Source organism: Oxyura jamaicensis, chromosome 18, assembly GCF_011077185.1.
Source record: "Oxyura jamaicensis isolate SHBP4307 breed ruddy duck chromosome 18, BPBGC_Ojam_1.0, whole genome shotgun sequence".
Classification (NCBI taxonomy): Eukaryota; Metazoa; Chordata; class Aves; order Anseriformes; family Anatidae; genus Oxyura; species Oxyura jamaicensis.
The window spans coordinates 668,389-678,592 of record NC_048910.1 but is presented as its reverse complement, the minus strand read 5'-3'; the positions used below and the strand labels follow the sequence as shown (position 1 = coordinate 678,592).

Below are 10,204 nucleotides of genomic sequence, written 5' to 3'. Positions count from 1 at the left end.
TTTTTTTTTTTTTTTTTCAATGAGGGAACAGAAAGCATACAATCTTTGTATGCATACCATAAAATATATGTATGATTGTATGATAGCATACAATCTTTGCTTTGAACCCAGGTAGTAAGTTTGATTTAATTCCTTGATGAGAACTGTGTGAAGGGCAGATGCATACACAGTTTGTCTGAGGACCATGTGCATCTGAGAGTTGTATGGGTCCAGCAGAGCTTATACTTACTACTGTTGGGATGTGGAAGGAAATTCAGTACTGTCTTCTAGGAGTTACTGCTTCGAATTTCTGGAGAAGCCCCAGCTTACATTTACAGATTTACTTTTCAGTCAACTAACTCAGTTCTATTCAGGACAATGGCTAAAAACTTTCATTCTGCCTCTTTCACAGACCGCGAGAATCAGTCAATCCTGATCACGTAAGTACACACCCTGCTCAGGTCCCTGCAGGGCTACCCTGGACCAGTGTGTCTGCTGCCTGACCACAGTCTCCCTGCTTCTCTATTTCATTTGCAAGTGGAGAATCTGGTGCAGGGAAGACTGTGAACACAAAGCGTGTCATCCAGTACTTTGCAACAATTGCAGCTAGTGGGGAGAAGAAGAAGGAGGAGCAGTCTGGCAAAATGCAGGTACATTAATAGATAGTGGCTTGAATCAATGTTTTTTTCTGTTCCTTGTTTTTGGAAAGTATATCAAGGAATAATTATTGTCCTGTAGGGAACACTTGAGGATCAAATCATCAGCGCCAATCCACTGCTGGAAGCATTTGGAAATGCCAAGACTGTGAGGAATGACAACTCCTCTCGTTTTGTGAGTTTGAGTTGTAGCTTCGGACAAAATCCCTCCTAATAGTAGTGATGAGGCTAGTGGCATTCTTACATAAAGAGATGTCAAAAGAATCCATCCAGGCTGAAGTGGTCTTTTTCCCCTCAACAGGGCAAATTCATCAGAATCCACTTTGGGGCCACAGGCAAACTAGCTTCTGCTGACATTGAAACTTGTAAGTGACATCCTGGCATCATCACATCCCCTCCTAAATTCCTGCCTCCATGTTCTGTCTTGTGCCTATCATTTCTACCTTCCTTACCAGATCTGCTGGAGAAGTCCAGAGTCACTTTCCAGCTCAAGGCAGAAAGAAGCTACCACATTTTTTATCAGGTCACCTCCAACAAGAAGCCAGAGCTAATTGGTAGGAGGCATCACTGAGCTTTTTTTGGAGGAAGATCACTGAGCAACAATGAATTACACTATAGAAACAATGAAATTTAACCCATCAGCATTTGTTTTCAGAAATGCTCCTTATCACCACCAACCCATATGACTACCCTTTTGTGAGTCAAGGTGAGATCACTGTTCCCAGCATTGATGACAAGGAGGAGTTGATGGCTACAGATGTAAGTAACTTATGACACAGGTAAGCTGGTACAGGTCATATATTATATAACAGGCAAATATTCCACTTTACTGATTCTATTACTAGAGTGCCATTGACATCCTGGGTTTCACTGCTGATGAAAAGACTGCCATCTACAAGCTGACAGGGGCTGTCATGCACTATGGGAACTTGAAGTTCAAGCAGAAACAGCGAGAGGAGCAGGCAGAGCCAGATGGCACAGAAGGTATTGTCAAACTCAGAAATTAAATATTCTCTGAGCCACTCTATATGTGAAAGACACAGAGTCATCTAAAGTTAGATTTTCGGATTTCAAGGAAAACAGCAAGTGAGAAAAAAAATCTCACTTTTCCTCACAGTACATTATTTTCTCTGATGTATAATCTCTGGATTTACGTATCCTATACAATGAAAACAGTTTAAACTGCCTTCTGAACAGTGCCAGGAAGCCAGTAGCCATGGATACCTTTACTGTAACATTATTAGTCATATTTTTATTGGGAATGCCTTGCAACCATTGTGGAACAACAAAGTGATTCAGCTCTAACAGGATAGGGGGCCATATTTTCATTCACCTTCACCTATCTTATGTCCAGGCAACTTTGATGAGAGAGGTGGATTTGATTCCTCTCTGTCAGAGCAGGAGCTAGAACCCATGCCTCCAGTTTTCTGAGTCTTCTCTTTTTAAAGAACTAGGCAGAAGTTGGGAATTGCCATAGTCATGTCTGAAAAAGGATGAAAACCACTGAATTTTACAGAAGATCAGAAGTAGGAACCAAAGCTCAGAAAGGGTTGTAGATGCTGAATCCTAGAGTACAGAGAGATGCTCTGTGTGTTCCATTCTAAATATTTGTGTGTTTTTGATCACCTTCTGAGTACAGCTTATTACCTGACTCAGGTCACTGCAACTTCTGAGCTACACACATACTAGAAATATTCAGATTAACAAGCTTCAGGTTTCAATTTTGTGCCAAGAATTTTTTGAAAACTTCATTACATTTTGCATGCTTCAATGAAGACCTTCAAATGTAAGTTCTTTCAGAAAAGTTCAACATGCATAATTATGACTTTGATGCTACGCAGATTATATCTGTGACAGCTTTAAAACATATTTCAAAGAACAGAAACCTGAACACTGCAGCCCTTAGAGATCCAAAATCTATATGACACAAAATTATTATTATTATTTTTCTATCTATCTTTGCCATTTAGTTGCTGACAAGGCTGCCTACCTGATGGGCCTGAATTCAGCTGACATGCTCAAGGCATTGTGTTACCCTCGAGTCAAAGTAGGGAATGAATATGTGACCAAGGGTCAAACTGTGCAGCAGGTAAGAAACATAGTAACCTGGATCCATGCTTTGAATTAATATCCCTTTGATTCTTCTCTGTTCTGTGTTGTAACTTCAGACATTTACTTTTGTTTTAGGTTCACAATGCTGTAGGTGCTCTGGCAAAGGCTGTCTATGAGAGGATGTTCTTGTGGATGGTTGTTCGTATCAATCAGCAGCTGGATACAAAGCAGCCCAGGCAGTACTTCATTGGTGTCTTAGACATTGCTGGCTTTGAGATCTTTGATGTGAGTAACAAAGATTTTGTAAGAGCTGCTTAGAAATGACAGCTGGGTGTTCTGACAACTCTCAGACATATTCTTAAAGAACCCCTATGATCATGATCAACACTTTTTTTTTTTTTTTTTTTTTTTTCATGAAGTAAAAAATGACTTTTGAAAGGACTTTTCTTATAACAATTATTCTCATTTTCAAGATGTGCAAACTCAAAAGAGCAGAAAGGTCCAAGCAGAAAAATTTCTTAGTTTAAATGATCAAGTTCAAGACAGTATAAAACACATACATCATAATAGGCCTAACTTGTATTTTTTTTTTTTCTGTAATTTGTTCTAAGATAACATAGGAAATACATTCTATTTTCACAGTTTTATCAAGGAGAAAAATATAATTTTGAACAATGAATGTCATGCATTTCTCTATTTTGTTATATAGATGTAAAGCTGGCTGAAGAAATGATCAGTCACTATGAAACAAAAGTAACTGCATTCCTTATTTGGCTTATTCCTATCTTTCTCATTCTATTTCCAGTTCAACAGCTTTGAGCAGCTGTGCATCAACTTCACCAATGAGAAACTGCAACAGTTCTTCAACCACCACATGTTTGTGCTGGAGCAGGAGGAGTACAAGAAGGAAGGAATTGAATGGACATTCATTGACTTTGGGATGGACCTGGCTGCCTGCATTGAGCTCATTGAGAAGGTATGGGCATGGGAATATTATAATTACTTGGTCTAATTTTTCAAAGGGATTGTTCATGTTCATGTCCAAATATTCAACTTTTGTTATTCAAGAATACTTACTGCTTAGTTTATTTTATATGTCAAATGAGACGTTAAGGTGGTGTCACAGAGCAGGTTTGAAGTGATATTTTCTGAAGTGCCAAAAGATTGTTAAAGTCCCAATAAAACTGTTTTTTTCTTTTTTCTTTTCTTTTTTTTTTTTTTTTTTTTGAGATAGAAACAGTTTCCAGTTAAAAGTCTCCAGCTCACCTTTCAGCTCCAACAGACTTGTGATCCTAATGCTCCTACAGCAAAATAGATATATCATTTGTAAAATAAACATAGAAGATGGAAATGCATAACTGATTGCAGTCACAATTAATGTGCATCCTTTGACTTAGAATAAGAAGGTATTCATATTGAACATGGAATTTAATGTTCATTGGCTGTCAGGATGGTAAGAAATTATAAGCATAGAACTGTGACATCATTTAATCTAACTCCCTTGGTCAAAGCAGGGTTAACTGGACAGGTTTCTCAGGACCATGTAAAGCTCGGTTTTGAATATCTCAGATGATATTCTAGGAATAAATACTCTGGGGAATATGTTCCAACTGTTGACCATTCTCACAGTAAAAAAAAAACAAAACAAAACACATTTTCTTACATTTAAAAGGAATTTCCTGTAATTCAATTTGTGCCTGTGGCACCTTGTACAGTCACTGAGAACCACTGAAAAGAGGTTCTTCCTTCCCACCTCCCATTAAATATTTATACACATTGGTAAGATCCTCCTGAGCATTCTCTTCTCATGACTGAACTGAGCCAAAAACTCTCAGCTCTCTCAGCCTCTGCTTGTATGTCAGATATTCCAGTCTAAATGTATTAGTGGCCCTTCACCATGCTTACTCTAGTATGTCTATGCTTCTCTTGTACTGGGGAGCCCAGAACTGGACAAAGCACTTAAGATATTTCTCAGCAGAGTTGAGTAGAGAGGAAGGATTACCTCCCTCTACCTGATGATAATATTCTTCTTAATGCAGCACAGGATAGGTGCCTGCCTTTTCTGTAGGGGTGTACTGTATATGCATTTTTGTTCAATTACTTTTATGGCATCTGTATATGTTTGTGTTCCTCTGAATAAGAAGGTAGTGCCCTGGTTACAGAAAGAAGCTTTTCAACACAAACTAAAAGAATTTCCATTTATCATTATGAATCACTTGGTGTAAAAAACATAACTATCAATATGTTTAATCACATTTTCTAGCATAAAATGTGACTGAAAAATAACTTTCTCTGATGAGCACTTATGCCTGTGTTCTGCTACTCTGACTAGGTAAAGACCATAATTGCACATGAAACTAAACCGCAATTTGTTTCTCTTGTGTGTTTCTTCCAGCCTATGGGCATCTTTTCCATCCTGGAAGAGGAGTGCATGTTTCCCAAGGCAACTGACACCTCTTTCAAGAACAAGCTCTACGACCAGCATTTGGGCAAGTCCAGCAATTTCCAGAAGCCCAAGCCTACCAAAGGCAAGGTTGAGGCCCACTTCTCTCTGATACACTATGCTGGCACAGTGGACTACAACATCACTGGCTGGCTTGAGAAGAACAAGGACCCCCTGAACGAAACTGTCATTGGGTTGTACCAGAAGTCTTCACTGAAGACATTGGCCTTACTGTTTGCCAACTATGGTGGAGCAGAAGCAGGTCAGATATATGAAAGTCATATTTTCATTGATGTGCAATTTAGAGAAAGGAATTATAAGAGGCAATAACAAAAATATAAAATCTATTTTATATATTTTTAATTTTGCAGAGGCTAGTGCTGGTGCTGGCAAGAAAGGTGGCAAGAAGAAAGGTTCTTCATTCCAGACTGTCTCAGCTCTTTTCCGGGTGCAGTACAAAGTTCAATATTTTTTTCCTAATATAAGGAGGAAATTCATCACTTAAAATAGCCCATCCTTTTTTCTTTTTTTTTTTTTTTTTTTTTGGCTTAGTTGTGTAAAAAAAAATAGTTGATATTCTTGGGCCATAGGAGTGAATCCACTGTAACTTATTTATGCTCTTTTCCATTGAATGCACAACATTTGGCTGTGTCCACTTCTCCAGAAAACTTCTAAAATATACAAAGAGGACACAGATTTCATTTAGATGCCCACCTCTGCTTCAGAACCTTTTATTACACCTTAACAACATTGTTTCTGCCCAGAGGTCTGGAGGCAAGCTGTTTGCTCCATTTGTATCTCTAGCATTTTTTACATGATTCATGGATCATTTATGATTGAAATAAACCTTGGTATATGAATTTTTAAGATGTGGCAGTTTTTTTCATAACCAAGTTTTGCTGCCTGACTGCTCCATACACTTCTGTCAGGTAAAATGCTGAGTGTCTCCTGAGGCTATTTGTTATGATATTCACTTACTATGATATTCACTTAGGGCTCTCTTCTTGATCCAGCCTAATTCCTCCTACATATCTGTTGTCATATGATTCTTGATCACCTGACATAGCCTCTAGCCAGTACTCTGAAACATGACATGAACTTTGTGTATACAACCTAGGATAAATAATCATAGATCTAGGCCATGTTTGCAAGGCTTTTGCCTTGCAAGTGGGAAATTATTGCCAGCACATATCATTCAAAAACAATGTAATAAGCCCATGTTTAAGCTCATAATACTTGAAGAAATAAGAGGTGAACCTTGCTGCATTTAGGTTGCATTGCTCTTAACTTGTCAGACTTCCAATATCCCGCTGGTTTAGGCATTTTAAAGTTTAGACATATTAACGTTTGGACTACTTAATTTAGGTAGTCTGAAATGTCCTCTGGAGGTACCTGCCTCCCTAACCTAATTATAGACAATAATTATTTATAATTATACAGATATTAGTTACAGACCAGCCCTGGAATTCATCTCACCTTATTCTCATCTCACCTTACCTTACAAGGAAAACATGAAATCGAGACATAAAATTCAGCCTGTTCCTTTTGCTTTTAGTGGAGAAAATAGGAAGGTTCTATGTTGTGTGAACCATACAACCCACCTTAAATGTCTACTGTAGTATGTTTTAAACTGCATCAGAGAAGTATCAGTATATCTCTCCTGGAACATATAGTGGAAGATGGATATAATTTCTAATGAAGGTATTTCACTAGAGTCAGTGAAATGTCAAAAAAAGTACAGAGTTCCTACAGACTAAACAGACAAACTTAATACCTTAAGTTAATAATAAAAAAAATATGTGGAAAGTCAGAAAACTTGTGCAGGTGGCTTCAGTTCAGGATTCTGCAAGCTAATAATTAATAACACATTATCTCAGTACAGATTGCTTGATGCTTACAGTGGGAATTACATTTGCTAATATAAACTTTTCTTAATGACTCTCCCAGGAAAATTTAAACAAGCTGATGACAAATCTGAGAAGCACCCACCCCCATTTTGTACGCTGCATCATCCCAAATGAAACAAAAACGCCTGGTAAGAGACTCACATACAGAAAGTCTTCAATATGGTGCAGGTATTTCCTGATGCATTACAGAATACAACATTCATTTGTGCTCTGAATTGTTAGGTGCCATGGAACATGAGCTGGTGTTGCATCAGCTCCGGTGTAATGGTGTGCTGGAAGGGATCAGAATTTGCAGGAAAGGATTTCCCAACAGAGTCCTGTATGCAGATTTTAAACAGAGGTCAGACTGCTTCCCCTTCCTGGATCATTTTGGCCATCTTAAGTAGCTTATGAAATTTAAAATTCACTTCTGGTGAATAGAACCTTCTCTAACATTTATATTTAGCAGTGGTCTCTTGTAGCGTATCAGTCAATTGGTCTCAACAACAGACCTCCTTATATTACCATTTTCTCCCCCAGATACAAAGTATTAAATGCAAGTGCTATTCCAGAGGGACAGTTCATTGACAGCAAGAAGGCTTGTGAGAAACTTCTTGGATCAATTGATATAGACCACACACAATATAAATTTGGTCACACCAAGGTACCAAAACTCTTTGTTTCATGTACTGCGTGTTTTTGTTTTTAACAGCCTAAGAATGATACTGAGATACTTCAGAAAGCACATGAAATCATCTAACACTGACGTGTTTAAAACACATCAACTAAATACTTTTTGACTCACCACTTCAATAAAACAGTGAAATTCATTGTCATAGGATTATTCTAATTCAGGGTTCCTAATTGAAGACAAAGTTGTGGAATAGAAGAATTAAGAATTAATAAAAACAAATGAATAAGATCTGGCTATTATAGTTTCTCAGCTGCAGTAATATGACTGTAATAGCCAGACCAGGATGCTTGATTATATAAAAGAGGATCCATCACTGCATACATTCTTTGTGGTTTTGCTCATTCTCTTAACTTCCCTCTTAACTGCCATGGCAGACAGGGTATGGGCTAATGTGAACAGCAAGCACATAGACTGTACATATTTTTATGTTCTTACCTAAGGTGTTCTTCAAAGCTGGGCTGATAGGCCTTTTGGAGGAGATGAGGGATGAGAAGCTGGCACAGCTCATTACTCGCACACAGGCCAGGTGCAGGGGCTTCCTAATGAGAGTGGAGTACCAGAAAATGGTGGAGAGGAGGTAAACATTTATTTAAATCAAGTTCACTGCATTTGGTATATTTTGTCATCTGCACCTAAATTTTTAATATTTATTTCACTTACCATTCAGAGAGTCCATCTTCTGCATCCAGTACAACATTCGTGCATTCATGAATGTCAAACACTGGCCCTGGATGAAGCTGTTCTTCAAAATCAAGCCTTTGCTGAAGAGTGCAGAATCTGAGAAGGAGATGGCCAACATGAAACAAGAGTTTGAGAAAACCAAGGAAGAGCTTGCAAAGTCTGAGGCAAAGAGGAAGGAGCTAGAGGAGAAAATGGTGAAGCTGGTGCAGGAGAAAAATGATCTGCAGCTCCAAGTGCAGGCTGTGAGTAGGACCAGTGTGCCTCACTCTAACTTAACAGTGGCTACAAGGCTGATGTTTACAATTAAGTTTTCAAAAGAAACATAACAAGTAAAATTTAAGTCAATTACTTTGTATTTCATTAAATGATGCTTTTTAAAACATAACTAGGTACTGTCAGAAAATTCTAGTAAGGGCATTCCATGATTGTATGTATATCATGGGTGAGACATAGAATCATAGAATATCCTGAGTTGGAAAGGTCCCACGAGGATCAAAGAATCATCTAGGTTGGAAGAGACCTCCAAGATCACCTAGTCCAACCTCAGACCTAACACTAACATGTCCTCCACTAAACCATATCACTAAGCTCTACATCTAAACATGTAGAGACCTCCAGGTCCTCTTTTAAAGACCGCCAGGGATGGTGACTCAACCACTTCCCTGGGCAGCCCATTCTAATGCCTAACAACCCTTTTGATAAAGAAGTTCTTCCTAATATCCAACCTAAACCTCCCCTGGCAAAACTTTAGCCCATTCCCCCTCGTCCTGCCACTAGGCACGTGGGAGAATAGACCAGTCCCCACCTTGCTACAGCCTCCTTTAAGGTGATAAGGTTGCCCCTGAACATTCCCTTCTCCAGGCTGAACAATCCCAGCTTGCTCAGCCGTTCTTTGTAAGACTTGTTCTCCAGACCCCTCACCAGCTTTGTTGCCCTTCTATGGACTTGCTTGAGCACCTCCATGTCCTTCTTGTAGTGAGGGGCCCAAAACTGAACACAGTACTCGAGGTGCGGCCTCCCCAGAGCCAAGTAAAGGGGGACAATCACTTCCCTGGACCTGCTGTCCACACTGCTTCTTATACAGGCCAGGATGCTGTTGGCCTTCTTGGCCTGAACACACTGCTGGCTTATATTCAGCTGACTATCAACCAATACTCCCAGGTCCTCTGCCAGACAGCTTTCTAACCACACATCTCCTAGCCTGTTGCACTGCTTGGGGTTTTTGTGCCCCAGGTGCAGGACCCAGCACTTGGCCTTGTATGAATACCTTCATACAGTTGATTTGCAAGTCCAACTCCTGGCTACACACAGGACCACCCAAAAATAAAACCATATGCATGAGAGCATTGTTCAAGCACTTCTTGAACTCCAGCAGGCTCAGTGCTGTGACCACTTCCCTGGGGAGCCTGTTCCAGTGCCTGACTGCTCTCTTGGTGAAGATTCTTTTCCTAATACTCAGTCTGAAACACCCCTGAATCAGGTTCATGCCATTCCCTCATGTCTAATTGCTGGTCACAAGGGAAAATAGATCAGCACCTCCCCTGCTGTTCCATCTTGTGAGGAAGCTGCAGAATGTTGCATCAAGAAAGATTTTGGTCTGCTCCTTAAAACTCCTACAAGCAAATACTTTCTGTTGGAACATAAATATTTAACCATAAAATAACTATTAAGTTTCTAAATTATTAAGGTGAGAACCACAATATCCCCCCAAAAGACATATCCTGAAAAAAGTGCATTTTCATGATCAGGAAGCTGATGCTTTAGCAGATGCTGAGGAAAGGTGTGACCAGCTCATCAAAACCAAAATCCAACT

General features: G+C 39.3%; 1 protein-coding gene and 1 long non-coding RNA gene across 10 annotated transcripts in view; one reads left to right on the top strand and one right to left on the bottom strand.

The window, feature by feature from the left end:
- LOC118175980 (myosin heavy chain, skeletal muscle, adult-like) overlaps positions 1-7,438 on the top strand; it is an 8,520-nt gene extending 1,082 nt beyond the window's left edge. The window contains exons 4-17 of the mRNA XM_035342675.1: positions 392-419; positions 518-629; positions 718-810; positions 937-1,000; positions 1,091-1,189; positions 1,291-1,394; positions 1,481-1,619; positions 2,606-2,724; positions 2,823-2,972; positions 3,493-3,663; positions 5,083-5,392; positions 5,502-5,578; positions 7,078-7,165; positions 7,260-7,438. Of these exons, the coding sequence (XP_035198566.1) occupies positions 392-419; positions 518-629; positions 718-810; positions 937-1,000; positions 1,091-1,189; positions 1,291-1,394; positions 1,481-1,619; positions 2,606-2,724; positions 2,823-2,972; positions 3,493-3,663; positions 5,083-5,392; positions 5,502-5,578; positions 7,078-7,165; positions 7,260-7,423 (1,718 nt within the window). The 3' untranslated portion in view covers positions 7,424-7,438. The remainder of the gene's footprint in view (positions 1-391; positions 420-517; positions 630-717; positions 811-936; positions 1,001-1,090; positions 1,190-1,290; positions 1,395-1,480; positions 1,620-2,605; positions 2,725-2,822; positions 2,973-3,492; positions 3,664-5,082; positions 5,393-5,501; positions 5,579-7,077; positions 7,166-7,259) is intronic.
- Positions 1-8,613, bottom strand: part of LOC118175986 — a 19,974-nt gene extending 11,361 nt beyond the window's left edge. For 2 of the 9 annotated variants that reach the window (XR_004755225.1, XR_004755229.1), the window contains exons 1-4: positions 8,371-8,613; positions 8,146-8,249; positions 7,822-7,876; positions 7,179-7,354 (exon numbers count right to left, since the gene is read on the bottom strand). This is a non-coding gene — a long non-coding RNA (uncharacterized LOC118175986). Of the gene's footprint in view, positions 1-1,465; positions 1,660-1,974; positions 2,119-5,461; positions 5,607-7,178; positions 7,355-7,821; positions 7,877-8,145; positions 8,250-8,370 lie in introns of those variants that run through there. The other 7 variants (XR_004755226.1, XR_004755231.1, XR_004755227.1 and 4 more) reach the window with 6 other exon arrangements.
- Between the last annotated feature and the right edge of the window lie 1,591 nt (positions 8,614-10,204).